General features: G+C 39.3%; 1 protein-coding gene across 1 annotated transcript in view; it reads right to left on the bottom strand.

Moving 5' to 3' along the window:
• Window positions 1-18,673, bottom strand: part of MTMR9 (myotubularin related protein 9) — an 80,285-nt gene that overhangs the window by 21,006 nt on the left and 40,606 nt on the right. Inside the window, exon 6 of the mRNA XM_030879181.2 lies at window positions 17,642-17,803. Coding sequence (XP_030735041.1) covers window positions 17,642-17,803 — 162 coding nt within the window. The remainder of the gene's footprint in view (window positions 1-17,641; window positions 17,804-18,673) is intronic.

The following is an 18,673-nucleotide window of genomic DNA, read 5'->3' as shown; positions in this document are numbered from 1 at the left end:
TAGGGGTCCCAGAAGGAGAAGAGAGAGAGAAAGGACCCAAGAAAATATTTGAAGAGATTATAGTTGAAAACGTCCCTAACATGGGCAAAGAAATAGCAACCCAAGTCCAGGAAGCGCAGCGAGTCCCATACAGGATAAACCCAAGGAGAAACATGCCGAGACACATAGTAATCAAATTGGCAAAAACTAAAGACAAAGAAAAATTATTAAAAGCAGCAAGGGAAAACTGACAAATAACATACAAGGGAACTGCCATAAGGTTAACAGCTGATTTCTCAGCAGAAACTCTACAAGCCAGAAGGGAGTGGCATGACATACTTCAAGTGATGAAAGGGAAGAACCTAAAACCAAGATTACTCTACCCAGCAAGGATCTCATTCAGATTCCATGGAGAAATCAAAAGCTTTACAGACAAGCAAAAGCTAAGAGAATTCAGCACCACCAAACCACCTCTACAACAAATGCTAAAGGAACTTCTCTAAGTGGAAAATACAAGAAAAGGACCTACAAAAACAAACCCAAAACAATGAAGAAAATGGTCACAGGAACATACATATTGATAATTACCTTAAATGTGAATGGATTAAACGCTCCAACCAAAAGAGACAGGCTTGCTGAATGGATACAAAAACAAGACCCATACATATGAAAGTGAGGGGATGGAAAAAGATATTCCATGCAAATGGAAATCAAAAGAAAGCTGGAGTAGCTATACTCATATCAGATAAAATATACTTTAAAATAAAGAATGTTACGAGAGACAAGGAAGGACACTACATAATGATCAAGGGATCAATCCAAGAAGAAGATATAACAATTATAAATCTATATGCACCCAACATAGGAGCACCTCAATACATAAGGCAACTGCTAACAGCTATAAAAGAAGAAATTGACAGTACCACAGTAATAGTGGGAGACTTTAACACCTCACTTACACCAATGGAGAGATCACCCAAAATGAAAATAAATAAGGAAAGAGAAGCTTTAAATGACACAATAGATCGGATAGATTTCATTGATATTTATAGGACATTCCATCCAAAAACAGCAGATTACACTTTCTTCTCAAGTGCGCACAGAACATTCTCCAGGATAGCTCACCTCTAGGGTCACAAATCAAGCCTAAGTCAATTTAAGAAAATTGAAATCATATCAAGCATCTTTTCTGACCACAACGCTATGAGATTAGAAATGAATTACAGGGAAAAAAATGTAAAAAACACAAACACATGGAGGCTAAAAAATACATTACTGGGAGGAAGATGGTGGAAGAGTAAGACGCAGAGATCACCTTCCTCCCCAAAGATACACCAGAAATACATCTACATGTGGAACAACTCCTACAGAACACCTACTGAACACTGGCAGAAGAACTGAGACCTCCCAAACGGCAAGAAAATCCCCACATAGGTTGTTTCCATCTCCGGGCTATTGTAAATAGAGCTGCAATGAACATTTTGGAAACAACCTAAGTGCCCGTCATCGGATGAATGGATAAAGAAGATGTGGCACATATATACAATGGAATATTACTCAGCCATAAAAAGAAACGAAATTGAGCTATTTGTAATGAGGTGGATAGACCTAGAGTCTGTCATACAGAGTGAAGTAAGTCAGAAAGAAAAAGACAAATACCGTATGCTAACACATATATATGGAATTTAAGAAAAAAATGTCATGAAGAACCTAGGGGTAAAGCAGGAATAAAGACGCAGACCTCTTAGAGAACGGACTTGAGGTTATGGGGAGGGGGAAGGGTGAGCTGTGACAGGGCGAGAGAGAGTCATGGGCATATACACACTAACAAACGCAGTAAGGTAGATAGCTAGTGGGAAGCAGCCGCATGGCACAGGGATATTGGCTCGGTGCTTTGTGACAGCCTGGAGGGGTGGGATGGGGAGGGTGGGAGGGAGGGAGACGCAACAGGGAAGACATATGGGAACATATGTTTATGTATGACTGATTCACTTTGTTATAAAGCAGAAACTAACACACCATTGTAAAGCAATTATACCCCAATAAAGATGTTAAAAAAAAAAAAAGAAAAGAAAATCCCCACATACCTGGGTAAGGCAAAAGAAAAAAGAATAAACAGAGACAAAAGAATAGGGACGGGACCCGCACCAGTGGGAGGGAGCTGTGAAGGAGGAAAGGTTTCCACACACTAGGAAGCCCCTTTGTGGGCAGACACTGCGGGTGGCAACGGGGGGAAGCTTTGGAGCCACAGAGGAGAGCACAGCAACAGGGGTGCGGAAGGCAAAGCAGAGAGATTCCGGCACAGAGGATCGGTGCCGACCAGCACTCACCAGCCTGAGAGGCTTGTCTGCTCACCCACTGGGGCGGAGCGCAGGGAGAGGACTGGGGTTGGCGGAGTGAACACAGCCTGCAGGGGGTTAGTGCGCCACGTCTGGCCGGGAAGGAGTCCGCGAAAAGTCTGCAACTGCCGAAGAGGCAGGAGACTTTTTCTTCCCTCTTTGTTTCCTGGTGCGCGAGGAGAGGGGATTAAGAGCGCTGCTTAAAGGCGCTCCAGAGACGGGTGCGAGCCGCGGCTAACAGCGCGGACCCCAGAGATGGGCATGAGATGCTAAGGCTGCTGCTGCCGCCACCAAGAAGCCTGTGTGCGAGCACAGGTCACTATCTACACCTCCCTTCCAGGGAGCCTGTGCAGCCCGCCACTGCCAGGGTCCCGGGATCCAGGGACAACTTCCCCAGGAGAACGCACGGCACGCCTCAGGCTGGTACAATGTCCCACCAGCCTTTGCCATCGCAGTCTCGCCTGGCATCCACACCCCTCCCTGCCACCAGCCTGAGTGAGCCAGAGCCCCCGAGTCAGCTGCTCATTTCACCCCGGCCTGTCTGAGCGAAGAACAGACACCCTCCAGCGACCTACACACAGAGGCAGGGCCAAATCCAAAGCTGAGCCCCAGGAGCTGTGCAAAAAAAGAAGAGAAAGGGAAATCTCTCCCAGCACCCTCAGGAGCAATAGATTAAAACTCCACAATCAACTTGATGTACCCTGCATCTGTGGAATACCTGAATAGACAATAAATCATCCCAAATTGAAAAGGTGGACTTTGAGAAGAAGATTTCTTATTGTTTCCTCTTTTCCTCTTTTTCTGAGTGTGTATGTGTATGATTCTGTGTGAGATTTTGTCTGTATACCTTTGATTTCACCATTTGTCTTAGGGTTCTATACATCCGTTTTTTTTTTTAATTTTTAAAAATCTTTTTTCTTAATAATTATTTTTAATTTTAATAACTTTATTTTATCTTAATTTATTTTGCTTTCTTTCTTTTTTCTTTCTTCTTTCCTTTTTTTTCTTTCCTTCCTCCCTCCCTCCCTCCCACCCTTCCTTTCTTTCTTTCTACTTTTTCTCACTTTCATTCTGAGCCGAGTTGATGAAAGGCTCTTGGTGCTGCAGCCAGGAGTCAGTGCTGTGCCTCTGAGGTGGGAGAGCCAACTTCAGGACACTGGTCCACAAGGAACCTCCCAGCTCCACATAATATCAAACAGCGAAAATCTCCCAGAGATCTCCATCTCAACACCAGCAGCCAGCTTCACTCAACGACCAGCAAGCCACAGTGCTGGACAACCTATGCCAAACAACTAGCGAGACAGGAACACAACCCCACCCATTAGCAGAGAGGCTGCCTAAAATAATAGTAAGTCCACAGACACCCCAAAACACCACCAGACATGGACCTTCCCACCAGAAACACAAAATCCAGCCTCATCCTCCAGAACACAGGCAAAAGTCCCCTCCACCAGGAAGCCTACACAACCCACTGAACCAACCTTAGCCACTGGGAACAGACACCAAAAACAATGGGAACAGCAAACCTGCAGCCTGCAAAAAGGAAACCCGAAACACAGTAAAATGAGCAAAATGAGAAGACAAAAAAACACACAGCAGATGGAGGAGCAAGATAAAAACCAACCTGACCTAACACATGAGGAGGAAACAGGCAGTCTACCTGAAAAAGAATTCAGAATAATGATAGTCAAGATGATCCAAAATCTTGGAAATAGAATAGACAAAATGCAAGAAACATTTAACAAGGACCTAGAAAAACTAAAGATGAAACAAGCAACAATGAACAACACAATAAATGAAAAGAAAAATACTCTAGATGGGATCAATAGCAGAATAACTGAGGCAGAAGAACAGATAAGTGACCTGGAAAATAAAATACTGCAAATGACTACTGCAAAGCAGAATAAAAAGAAAACAATGAAGAGAATTGAGGAAGGTCTCAGAGATCTCTGGGACAACATTAAACACACCAACATTACAATTATATGGGTTCCAGAAGAAGAAGAGAAAAAAGGGACTCAGAAAATATTTGAAGAGGTTATAGTTGAAAACTTCCCTAATATGGGAAAGGAAATAGTTAATCAAGTCCAGGAAGCACAGAGAATCCCATACAAGAACAATCCAAGGAGAAACGCCCCAAGACACATATTAATCAAACTAACAAAAATTAAATACAAAGAAAACATATTAAAAACAGCAAGGAAAAAACAACAAATAACACACAAGGGAATTGGCATAAGGTTAACAGCTGTACTTTCAGCAGAAACTCTGAAAGCCAGAAGGGACTGGCAGGACATATTTAAAGTGATAAAGGAGAAAAACCTAAAACCAAGATTACTCTACCCAGCAAGGGTCTCACTCAGATTTGATGGAGATATTAAAAACCTTTAGAGACAAGCAAAGCTAAGCGACTTCAGCACCACAAAACAAGCTTTACAACAAATGCTAAAGGAACTTCTCTAGGCAAGAAACACAAGAGAAGGAAAAGACCTACAATAACAAACCCCAAACAATTCAGAAAATGGGAATAGGAACATACATATCGATAATTACCTTAAATGTAAATGGATTAAACGCACCCACCAAGAGACACAGACTGGCTGAATGGATACAAAAACAAGACCCATATTAATGTTGTCTACAAGAGACCCATGTCCGACCTAGAGACACATACAGACTGAAAGTGAGGGGATGGAAAAAGATATTCCATGCAAATGGAAACCAAAAGAAAGCTGGAGTAGCAATTCTCATATCAGACAAAATAGACTTTAAAATAAAGACTATTACAAGAGACAAAGAACACTACATAATGATCAAGGGATCGATCCAAGAAGAAGATATAACAATTGTAAATATCTAGGCACCCAACATAGAAGCACCTCAATACATAAAGAAAATACTAACAGCTATAAAAGGAGAAATCAACACTAACATATTCATAGTAGGAAACTTTGACACACCACCTTCAGCAATGGACCGATCATGCAAAATGAAAATAAATAAGGAAACACAAGCTTTAAATGATACATTAAACAAGACAGACGTTACTGACATTTATAGGACATTCTAACAAAAACAACAAAATACACATTTTTCTCAAGTGCTCATGCAACATTCTACAGAATAGATCATATCTTGGGTCACAAGTCAAGCCCTGGTAAATTTAAGAAAATTGAACTTGTTTCAAGTATCTTTCCGACCACAAGGCTATGATTCTGGATATCAAATACAGGAAAAGATCTGTAAAAAATGCAAACACTTGGATGCTAAACACTACACTACTTAATAACGCAGTGATCACTGAAGAAATCAAAGAGGAAATCAAAAAACACCTAGAGACGAATGACAATCGAGACACAACGACCCCAAACCTATGGGATGCAGCAACAGCAGTTCTAAGAGGCAAGTTTATAGCAATACAATCCTACCTTAAGAAAGAGAAAGCATCTCGAATAAACAACCTAACCTCGCACCTAAAGCAATTTTAAAGGAAAGAAGAACAAAAAAACCCCAAAGTTAGCAGAAGGAAAGAAATCATAAAGATCAGATCAGAAATCAATGAAAAAGAAATGAAGGAAACGATAGCAAAGATCAATAAAGCTAAAAGCTGGTTCTTTGGGAAGATAGACAAAATTGATAAACCATTAGTCAGACTCATCAAGAAAAAAAGGGAGAAGACTCAAATTAATACAATTAGCAATGAAAAAGGAGAAGTAACAACTGACAGTGCAGAAATACAAAAGATCATGAGAGATTACCACAAGCAACTCTATGCCAATAAAATGGACAACCTGGAAGAAACGGACAAATTCTTAGGGATGCACAACCTGCCAAGACTGAATCGGGAAAAACAGAAAATACGAACAGACCAATCACAAGCACTGAAATGGAAACTGTGATTAAAAATCTTCCAACAAACAAAAGCCCAGGACCAGATGGCTTCACAGGCGACTTCTATCAAACATTTAGAGAAGAGCTAACACCTATCCTTCTCAAACTCTTCCAAAATATAGCAGAGGGAGGAACACTCCCAAATTCATTCTACGAGGCCACCGTCACCTTGATACCAGAACCAGACAAGGATGTCACAAAGAAAACTACAGGCCAATATCCCTGATGAACACAGACGCAAAAATCCTCAACAAAATACCAGCAAACAGAATCCAACAGCACATTAAAAGGATCATACACCATGATCAAATGGGGTTTACTCCAGGAATGCAAGGATTCCTCAGTATACGCAGAACAATCAATGTGATGAACCGTATTAACAAACTGAAGAAGAAAAACCATATGATCATCTCAATAGATGCACAGAAAGCTTTTGACAAAATTCAAAACCCATTTATGATAAAAACGCTGCAGAAAGTAGGCATAGAGGGAACTTTCCTCAACATGATAAAGGCCATATATCACAAACCCACAACCAACGTCATCCACAATGGTGAAAACATGAAAGCATTTCCACTAAGATCAGGAACAAGACAAGGCTGCCCACTCTCACCACTCTTATTCAACATAGTTTTGGAAGTTTTAGCCACAGCAATCAGAGAAGAAAAGGAAATAAAAGGAATCCAAATCGGAAAAGAAGAAGTAAAGCTGTCACTGTTTGCAGATGACATGGCACTACACACAGCGAATCCTAAAGATGCTACCGGAAAACTACTAGAGCTAATCAATGAATTTGGTAAAGTAGCAGGGCACAGAAATCTCTGGCATTCCTATACACCAATGATGAAAAATCTGAAAGTGAAATCAAGAAAACACTCCCATTTACCACTGCAGCACAAAGAATAAAATACCTAGGAATAAACCTACCTAAGGAGACAAAAGACCTGTATGCAGAAAATTATAAGACACTGATGAAAGAAATTAAAGATGATACAAATAGATGGAGAGATATACCATGTTCTTGGATGGGAAGAATCAACATTGTGAAAAGGACTCTACTACCCAAAGCAATCTACAGATTCAATACAATCCCTAGCAAACTACCACTGGCATTTTTCACAAAACTAGAACGAAAACTTTCACAATTTGTATGGAAACACAAAAGACCCCGAATAGCCAAAGCAATCTTGAGAACGAAAAACGGAGCTGGAGGAATCAGGCTCCGTGACTTCAGACTATACTACAAAGCTACAGTAATCAAGACAGTATGGTACTGGCACAGAAACAGAAAGATAGATCAATGGAACAGGACAGAAAGCCCAGAGATAAACCCACGCACATATGGTCACCTTATCTTTGATAAAGGAGGCAGGAATGTACAGTGGAGAAAGGACAGCCTCTTCAATAAGTGGTGCTGGGAAAACTGGACAGATACATGTAAAAGTATGAGATTAGATCACTCCCTAACACCATACACAAATATAAGCTCAAAATGGATTGAAGACCTAAATGTAAGGCCAGAAACTATCAAACTCCTAGAGGAAAACATAGGCAGAACACTCTAAGACATAAATCACAGCAAGATCCTTTTTGACCCACCTCCTAGAGAAATGGAAATAAAAACAAAAATAAACAAATGGGACCTAATGGAACTTCAAAGCTTTTGCACAGCAAAGGAAACCACAAACAAGACCAAAAGACAAACCTCACAAGGGGAGAAAATATTTGCAAATGAAGCAACTGACAAAGGATTAATCTCCAAAATTTATAAGCAGCTCAGGCAGCTCAAGAACAAAAAATCAAACAACCCAATCCAAAAATGGGCAGAAGACCGAAATAGACATTTCTCCAAAGAAGATATACAGACTGCCAACAAACACAGGAAACAATGCTCAACTTCATTAATCATTAGAGAAATGCAAATCAGAACTACAATGAGATATCATCTCACACCAGTCAGAATGGCCATCATCAAAAAATCTAGAAACAGTAAATGCTGGAGTGGGTGTGGAGAAAAGGGAAGCCACTTGCACTGCTGGTGGTAATGTGAATTGGTACAGCCACTGTGGAGAACAGTATGGAGGTTCCTTAAAAAACTACAAATAGAACTACCACGTGACCCAGCAATCCCACTACTGGGCATATACCCTCAGAACACCATAATTCAAAAAGAGTCATGTACCAAAATGTTCATTGCAGCTCTATTTACAATAGCCCGGACTGGAAACAACCTACGTGTCCATCATCGGAAGAATGGATAAAGAAGATGTGGCACATGTATGCAATGGATTATTACTCAGGCATAAGAAGACACGAAATTGAGCTATTTGTAATGAGGTGGAGAGACCTGGAGTCTGTCACACAGAGTGAAGTATGTCAGAAAGAGAAAGACAAATACCGTATGCTAACACATATATATGGAATTTAAGAAGGAAAAAAAATGTCACGAAGAAGCTAGGGGTGAGACAGGAATAAAGACACAGACCTACTAGAGAATGGACTTGAGGATATGGGGAGGGGGAAGGGTGAGCTGTGACAAAGCGAGAGAGAGGCACGGACATATATACACTACCAAACGTAAGGTAGATAGCTAGTGGGAAGCAGCCGCATAGCACAGGGAGATCAGCTCGGTTCTTTCTGACCGCCTGGAGGGGTGGGATAGGGAGGATGGGAGGGAGGGAGACGCAAGAGGGAAGAGATATGGGAACACAGGTATATGTATAACTGATTCACTTTGTTATAAAGCAGAAAGTAACACACCACTCTAAAGCAATTATGCTCCAATAAAGATTAAAAAAAAAACCAGTACGTTACTAAATGACCAAGAGATCACTGAAGAAATCACAGAGGGAATCATACATACCTAGAGCCAAAAGACAATGAAAACATGAATATCCAAAACGTATGGGGTGCAGAAAAAGCAGTTCTAAGAGGGAAGTTTACAGCTATATAAGCCTACCTTAAGAAACAAGAAAAACCTCAAACAATCTAACCTTACACCTGAAGGAACTAGAGAAAGAACAAACAAAACCCAAAGGTAGCAGAAGGAAAGAAATCATAAATATCAGAGCAGAAATAAATGAAGTAGACACAAAGAAAACAACAGCAGAGATCAATAAAACTAAAAGCTGGTTCCTTTAGAAGATAAACACAGTTGATAAACCATTAGCCAGACTCATCAAGAAAAAGAGGGTCCAGGACCAGATGGCTTCCCAGGTGAATTGTCAAACATTTAGGGAAGAGCTAACAGCCATCCTCCTCAAACTCTTCCAAAAAACTGCAGAGGAAGGAACACCCCGAAACTCATTCTAGGAGGCCACCATCACCCTGATTCCAAAACCAAAGATACTACAAAGGTAGAAAATTACAGACCACTATCACTGATGAATATAGATGCAAAAATCCTCAACAAAATACCAGCAAACAGAATCCAACAGCACATTAAAAGGATCATACACCATGATCAAGTGGGATTTATCCCAGGGATGCAAGGATTCTTCAATATATGCAAGTCAATCAATGTGATACACCATATTAACAAACTGAAGGAGAAAAGCCATATGATCATCTCAATAGATGCAGAAAAAGCTTTTTACAAAATTCAACACCCATTTATGATAAAAACTCTCCAGAAAGTGGGCATAGAGGGAACGTACCTCAACATAATAAAGGCCATATACAACAAACCCACAGCAAACCACATTCTCAATGGTGAAAAACTGAAAGAATTTCCTCTAAGATCAGGAACAAGACAAGGATGTCCACTCTTGCCACTCTTATTCAACATAGTTTTGGAAGTCCTAGCCACGGCAATCAGAGAAGAAAGGGAAATAAAAGGACTAAAAATTGGAAAAGAAGAAGTGAAACTGTCATTGTTTGCAGATGACATGACAGTATACATAGAGAATCCTAAAGATGCTACCAGAAAACTACTAGAGCTAATCAATGAATATGGTAAAGTTACAGGATACAAAATTAATGCACAGAAATCTCTTTTATTCCTATGCACTAATGATGAAAACCCTGAAAGAGAAATTAAGGAAACACTCCCATTTACCACTGCAACGAAAAAAATAAAATACCTAGGAATAAACCTACCTAGGGAGACAAAAGACCTGTATGCAGAAACCTATAAGACGCTGATGAAAGAAATTTAAGATGATACAAACAGATGGAGAGATATACCATGTTCTTGGATTGGAAGAATCAATATTGTGAAAATGACTCTACTACCCAAAGCAACCTACAGATTCAATGCAATCCCTATCAAATTACCAATGGCATTTTTTACGGAACTAGAACAAATAATTTTAAAATTTGTATGGTAACACAAAAGCCCCGAATAGCCAAAGCAGTTGAGGGAAAAAAACGGAGCTGGAGGAATCAGACTCCCTGACTTCAGACTGTAGTACAAAGCTACAGTAATCAAGACAATATGGTACTGGCACAAAAACAGAAACATAGATCAATGGAACAAGATAGAAATCCCAGAGATAAACCCACGCACCTATGGTCAACTAATCTATGACAACGGAGGCAAAGATATGCAATGGAGAAAAGACAGTCTCTTCAATGAGTGGTGCTGGGAAAACTGGACAGCTACGTGTAAAAGAATGAAATTAGAACACTCCCTAACACCATACACAAAAATAAACTCAAAATGGCTTAGAGACTTAATGTAAGACCAGACACTATAAAACTCTTAGCGGAAAACATAGGAAGAACACTCTTTGACATAAATCACAGCAAGATCTTTTTTGATCCACCTCCTAGAATAATGGAAATAAAAACAAAAATAAACAAATGGGACCGAGTGAAACTTAAAAGCTTTTGCACAGCAAAGGAAACCATAAACCAGACGAAAAGACAACCCTCAGAATACGAGAAAATATTTGCAAACGAATTAACAAAGGATTAATATCCAAAATATATAAGCAGCTCATGCAGCTCAATATTAAAGAAACAAACAACCGACTCAAAAAATGGGCAGAAGACCTAAATAGACATTTCTCCAAAGAAGATGTACAGATGGCCAAGAAGCACATGAAAAGCTGCTCAACATCACTAATTATTAGAGAAATGCAAATGAAAACTACAATGAGGTATCACCTCACAGCAGTCAAAATAGGTATCATCAGAAAATCTACAAACAACAAATGCTGGAGAGGGTATGGAGAATAGGGAACCCTCTTGCACTGTTGGTGGGAATGTAAATTGATACAGCCACTACAGAGAACAGTATGGAGGTTCCTTAAAAAACTAAAAATAGAACTACCATATGACCCAGCAATCCCACTACTGGGTATATACCCAGAGAAAACCATAATTCAAAAAGACACATGCACCCCAATGTTCATTGCAGCACTATTTACAACAGCCAGGTCATGGAAGCAACCTAAATGCCCATCGACAGACGAATGGATAAAGAAGATGTGGTACATATACACAATGGAATATTACTGAGCCATAAAAAGGAATGAAATTGAGTCATTTGTTGAGACGTGGATGGATCTAGAGACTGTCATACGGAGTGAAGTAAGTCAGAGAAAAACAAATATCGTATATTAATGCATGTATGTGGAACCTAGAAAAATGGTACAGATGAGCCGGTTTGCAGGGCAGAAGTTGAGACACAGATGTAGAGAACAAACGTATGGACACCAAGGGGGGAAAACCGCGGGGGGTTGGGAATGGTGGTGTGCTGAATTGGGCGATTGGGATTGACATGTATACACTGATGTGTATAAAATTGATGACTAATAAGAACCTGCTGTATAAAAAAAACAAAACAATACAAAAAACTAATACTAAAGTTTGGGTTATTTGTATGGAAATATGTTAATATAAATGTTTCAGACATTACAAGAAATTTCTAAAAATCTTGTATGTTCTGGTGTAATGTTTTATGTCATAATTGTAGTTATTACTTTAAAATGTACATCTCAGAAATAACTAAATTTCCTTGTCAATTGCATTATTATGAACTTTCATCAAATCTTTAACCGTGGTCATTTTTAAGTCTTTTGTCATTTACAGACATTTCTGGGTGTACTCTGATGCTTTTTCAAAAATGTTCCTTTAAAAGAATTTCATCTTCAAGGAATTCATGGAAAAGACTCTGACAAGTACAGGTTTCTAGTAACTGACTATAATACTTCTGAACTGAATGAATAAGCATTTTCAGAACTCTAATGGAAAACTGATGAATTCATAAAAGTGTTAACAAAAGATCAAGATGAAAAAAAATTAATTACATGGGACTGAGTGAACTGATGAGGATGATTATAATTTTTGTGACTTTGTGTTTGAATAAAAAAGAAAAAATGTTAATAAAAAAAGGTAAATGATCTGTAATGTGCTTGGAAACGTCAAAAAGTAGACGAATTAATGGACAGATCAGATGAATAAATGGAAAGAGACGTCATAAAAAAAAAAGAACAATGCATGTATGGAAACAGGATCCCAACATCATCATTAATTAAATTGTTCCATCATATCTAAGAATGCATGCTACTGTCTATGTAAATTTTTTGCAGTCAATATCCTTTTTTCAAAGCTGAGAACAATTGAATCTTCTTGATGACTTAAGGAAATAACAAAAGTAGGCATTTTCTTCTCGGGTTTGATAATTTAGCCAGTTTTCTCACCAGTATCTGTAAATGTGTGGTCAACACATTAACAATTGCTGTCCTGATTAGAGTCTGATTATACTGTCTAATTAATGTTGAATCTAAAATTTTTACTTACAGAGCTTCATATAGTACTAAAACGTCTACCTCAAGCCCAAGTCACAGCTTCTGGCTTGTCACTTATGACATGTCTTTGTGGAAATATTACAATTAACCCCTCAGTGTGCTGGAAAAACTGGACAGATACATGTAAAAGAATGAAATTAGAACATTCTCTAACACCATATACAAAAATAAACTCAAAATGGATTGAAGAACTAAATATAAGACCAGATACTATAAAACTCTTGGAGGAAAACATAGGCAGAACACTCTTTGACGTAAATCACAGCAATATCTTTTTCAATCCACCTCCTACATTAATGAAGATAAAAACAAACTGACACAGCAGTGTAAAGCAACTATACTCCAATAAAAAAAAAAAGAAAAATAAACAAATGGGACCGAATAAACTTAAAAGTGGGACTTCCCTGGTGTCACAGTTGTTAGGGATCTGCCTGCCAATGCAGGGGACACGGATTCAAGCCCTGGTCCGAGAAGATCCCACATGCCGTGGAGCAACTAAGCCCATGTGCAACTACTGAACCTGCGCTCTAGAGCCTGTGAGCCACAACTACTGAAGCCCGCGTGCCTAGAGCCCATGCTCCACAACAAGAGAAGCTACCACAATGAGAAGCCTGCACACTGCAATGAAGAGTAGCCCCCGCTTGCCGCAACTGGAGAAAGTCTATGTGCAGCAACGAAGACCCAACGCAGCCAGAAAAAAAAAACTTAAAAGCTTTTGCACAGCAAAGGAAACCATAAACAAAATGAAAAGAAAACCCACAGAATGGGAGAAAACATTTGCAAACGAAGCAACTGACAAGGGATTAATCTCCAAAATATACAAACAGATGATGCAGAAAACAAATAATCCAATCAAAAAATGGGCAGAAGATATAAACAGACATTTCTCCAAAGACATGCAGATGGCCAAAAAGCACATGAAAAGTTGCTCAACATCGCTAATAGAGAAATGCAAATCAAAACTACTGAGGTATCCCATCACACCATTCAGAATGGCCATCATCAAAAAGTCTACAAACAATAAATGCTGGAGAGGGTGTGGGGAAAAGGGAACCTTCCTACACTATTGGTGGGAATGTAAACTGACATAGCCACTATGGAAAACAGTATGGAGGTTCCTCAAAAAACTAAAAATAGATCTACCATATGATCCAGCAATCCCACTCCTGGGCATATATCTGGAGAAAACCATACTTTGAAAAGATACATGCACCTCAGTGTTCATTGCAGCACTGTTTACAATAGCCAAGACATGGAAGCAACCTAAAGGTCCACTGATAGATGAATGGATAAAGAAGATGTGGCACATGTGCACAATGGAATACTATTTAGCCATGAAAAGGAACAAAATCGGGTCCTTTGTAGAGATGTGGATGGATCTAAAGACTGTCATACAGAGTGAAGGCAAAAAGAGAAAAACAAATATAGTATATTAACGCATATATGTGGATCCTAGAAAAATGGTACAGATGAACTGGTTTGCAGGGCAGAAATTGAGACACAGATGTAGAGAACAAACGTACGGACACCAAGGGGGGAAGTGGCGGTGGTGGTGGTGGTGGTGGTGTGATGAGTTGGGAGATTGGGATTGACATGTATACACTGATGGGGATAAAATGAATGAAAAAAGAATGAAATAATGCCTTTTGCAGCAACATGGATGGACCTAGAGATGATCATACTAAGTGAAGTCAGACAGAGAAAGACAAATATCAAATCATATCACTTATATGTGGAATCTAAAAAAATGATACAAATGAACTTATTTACAAAACAGAAACTGACTCACAGACTTAGAAAACAGACTTATGGGTTACCAAAGGGAAAGGAGGGGAAGGGATAAATTAGGAGGTTGGGATTAACCTATACACACTACTATATATAAAATAGATAATCAGCAAGGACCTACTATAGAGCACAGGGAACTCTACTCAATACTCTGTAATCATCTATATGGGAAATGAATCTGAAAAAGAATAGATATATGTATATGTATAACTGAATCATTTTGCTGTACACCTGAAACTAATACAACACTGTAAATCAAATATACTTCAATTAATTTAAAAAAGGAATTAACCACTTAGGAGTATAAAATAATTTTATGACTCTAGAAAGTTTTATTTTGTAATTATTTCCATATTTCTTTTTTAAATTGTTTAGAAATGAATAACAAAATATGTTTTCCCCTCCAAAAGTTTAGCTTTAATATGATATCAATATGTTTTTTCTGGCAGACAAATAGATTATTATTTTAAATAACTCAGTTGATAGGAAGATATCTTTGGAAGCTTTCCTTATGTACATATACTAGCCCCTGGGAATTAAATACTGGTGTCAGGGCTAGGTTTAGAATTTGACCCAAAATAAGCATGCAAAATGCTTGCACAAAAAGAAAAATCCCTCTGATAAACTGAAAAACATAAAATCAGTAACTACCAGTGAAATTATCTGTTGTTCTTCTTGGTTATAAGTATTTCTCATTTTATTCAGAGATGTATGTTTTTGCTGATGAAATTGTTGGTGTGCAAACATTTAAAAATTAACCCCCCAAAATGCAACTGGGGTCACATCTATCCTATTTTAAAACAGCAGCCTAGTTTTTTTTTAATATAGAAGGATAATGTATTAAAATATTTCGTGTTCCATCTTGCACAAGAGTGGGGCAAGTTTTCACGTTTTCCTATAGAAAAAGTTGTTAGCATATATTAATGTGCTCCCAGAGTCTTCCTTCAGCTTTCTGAAGCAAATAAGGAGACCCTTCTGAAACAACCAAGGGATGGGCATTTTTCTCTCTGAAATAGATTTGCTCTCCCAGCTAAAAGTTTTTATGTTAACCATCCCTGATGTTACTTAAACCAAAAACAACAACAAACAAACAAACAAAATAGCACAGAAAATACCAGAGCAGAATAACAGCCATTTAAAGATCCAGGAAATGATCCAGAGACATACACTCAGGGGTCTATCTGTGTTATTCCTTAATTATTTCTTACAAAAAGGTTGGAATCTCAGCACTGCCACTTGGGCTGTAATCAGTACAACTCAGGCAACTTACTCTGATTTTATTTTTCCTTATCTATAGAGGTAGGGTAATAATACATAACAATTGTTGTTTGGAAGCTTAAATGAAATTATATATGTAGGGCTTCCCTAGTGGCGCAGTGGTTGAGAGTCTGCCTGCCAATGCAGGGGACACGGTTTTGTGCCCCGGTCTGGGAAGATCCCACGTGCCGCGGAGCGGCTGGGCCTGTGAGCCATGGCCGCTGAGCCTGCACGTCCGGAGCCTGTGCTCCGCAACAGGAGAGGCCACAACAGTGAGAGGCCTGCATACCGCAAAAAAAAAAAAAAAAAAATCTGGTTTTCAGAAAACCTCCTTTCAGTCTTTGTCCCATCTGCTTTCAAGTAGAGTAACTGATGCCTTATCGAGGAGACATCTATTCTCTGTGGAAGCTAATGAAGACATTAGAGTAGAGATGGACCAAGACAAGGACTTAGCCAGCTCTTCTAGGGCCTGTTGCAGCATCCTGTGTGAATGCAGATCGGGGTTCTAATTGAAATTCATGTTTATGTGGGTTCATTTTTAAGCAAAGTGTTCTCTGCCTTTGAATTGGCTGCTAGGAAGTTCAGCACTGCCCTCCACCCCATCTTTGCAAGCATATAACATTTTAAAACGACTTCCCCTGGTGGTGCAGTGGTTAAGAATCCACCTGCCAATGCAGGGGACACGGGTTTGAGCCCTGGTCCCGGAAGATCCCACATGCTGCGGAGCAACTAATCCTGTGCGCCACAACTACTGAAGCCCACACGCCTAGAGCCTGTACTCTGCAACAAGAGAAGCCACCACAATGAGAAGCCCACGCACTGCAAGGAAGAGAAGGCCCCACTTGCGGCAATTAGAGAAAGCCCGCATGCAGCAACGAAGACCCGACGCGGCCCTAAATAGATAAATTTATTTTTTTAAAAAAAACAGGTTTAAAATGAAAAAATAAATGAAAAGGGCATTCTAAGCTTCTGCAACAACTTATACCAATCCTTCTGCCCCTGTTCAAGTCTTCTGCCTCAAGTCTCGAGGATTAGCAACTTTCAACTGAGTGAATAAACTAAAATCACTTCATATACTTCACATCACTACCATCCGGTTTTCTCAACTTGAGATCCAGATATAACTGCACATATCAAGTAGTTTGTAACAAGATAGCTGAGAAATTAGAAAGGATCATTTACTGTGTAACAAAATTACATGTTTCCTTTCATTGCTATTTCAAAAGTTCCTTGAAGGCCAAGTTTGGCCCTCTGAGGAGAAATAAGAAAACTTCTTTTCATTCTTTTTCAGTCTAAGAAAAGGAAAATTGGTAGATTCACATTTTAAGGATTTTTATAGAAAAAAATAGGTCCTTTAATACTTAAAAAAATTTTGTCATGGAAGACATGTATATGTACATGGTTCACATTCATTCAACAAACATTATCAATTAAATGCCAGACTCTACACACATACTTCACTGACACTGAATGGCATTGACTATCTTCTACAGTTATTTGTAAAATGATCTTATGTAAACATAAGATACAGACAGGCATGAACAGTAACATGATACACAACCACAGCTCTGGATGGAAGCGAAGTCTTGTTGGTGTGAGTGGCCCGCTCTATAACCTGGAGATGCACTTTACCTGTCGAGACACTGAGCTACCAGACAGGCAGTTGTCAGAATCTCCTTGATGTGAGTCAGCCAGTTGGAGGCCTCCAATCTACTGAGCCATCGGTCCATGTTATGTGTTTGGTCATTACAAGCTTCCACGAGTTTGATTAAGCTCTCCTGAAGAATGTGATACCTTTCAAAAACAAGAAAAAGTTAAAAAGAAGAAAGAAAGAAAACAGAACATAGAACAATGAAGGAAGAAACCAAATCAAAAACTCAGCCTCCAATATATATGCAAGGGCAAAAGCAGCTCCAAATACTATAAAAATATTTACCTTGCTATATAATAACTTATAGGGTTAAAGACTGAAAAACTAATATTTAAACATGAGTGTGAAATGCTTAAAATGCCTGCGATGGTAAACTCTTCCTCAACTGAACAGATTAAACCCAGTTTGCATAACTGAATTATCTGACTGAGAAGAGGGCCACAGCACTGCTTTTTGTCACAGGTCACAAAACAGCATCACTAACATCTGTGTCCCGTTCCCACAGAATCAACTCTGGACACCTGTACTGTCACAGCAGGGATGCCCAAGGCCAGCTCAGATCCCATTGTTTTATTAACTCTAACTCCTACCCACTCACCCACCCAGAAGCAATTATAAACCACTAATTGCAAGCATAAAGGAGATGATATAGGTAGAGGAAACAAGGTGTGAAAATAAGTGTGTATCAGGGAAATTAAATGTCTAAGTCTTTTTGACTTAGGAAAACATAATTATGTGTAGCATATCTTTTCAGTAAGTTTGGTGACTGCTGATCTACAAGTAGAGGAGCAGACCTCATGGTGATGAAATTTCAGAGCTAACAGAGAAAAAATGCTATCTGATCAAAACTCACTTCTGAGCATCCACCATAAGTTTTCTGCTTATCTTATAAAACACAAGGACAGGGCTTCCCTGGTGGTGCAGCGGTTGAGAGTCTGCCTGCCGATGCAGGGGACACGGCTTCATGCCCCGGTCCGGGAAGATCCCACATGCCGCGGAGCGGCTGGGCCCGT

Source organism: Globicephala melas, chromosome 6 (assembly GCF_963455315.2).
Source record: "Globicephala melas chromosome 6, mGloMel1.2, whole genome shotgun sequence".
NCBI lineage: Eukaryota > Metazoa > Chordata > Mammalia > Artiodactyla > Delphinidae > Globicephala > Globicephala melas.
This window is presented reverse-complemented; position numbering and strand designations above follow the sequence as displayed.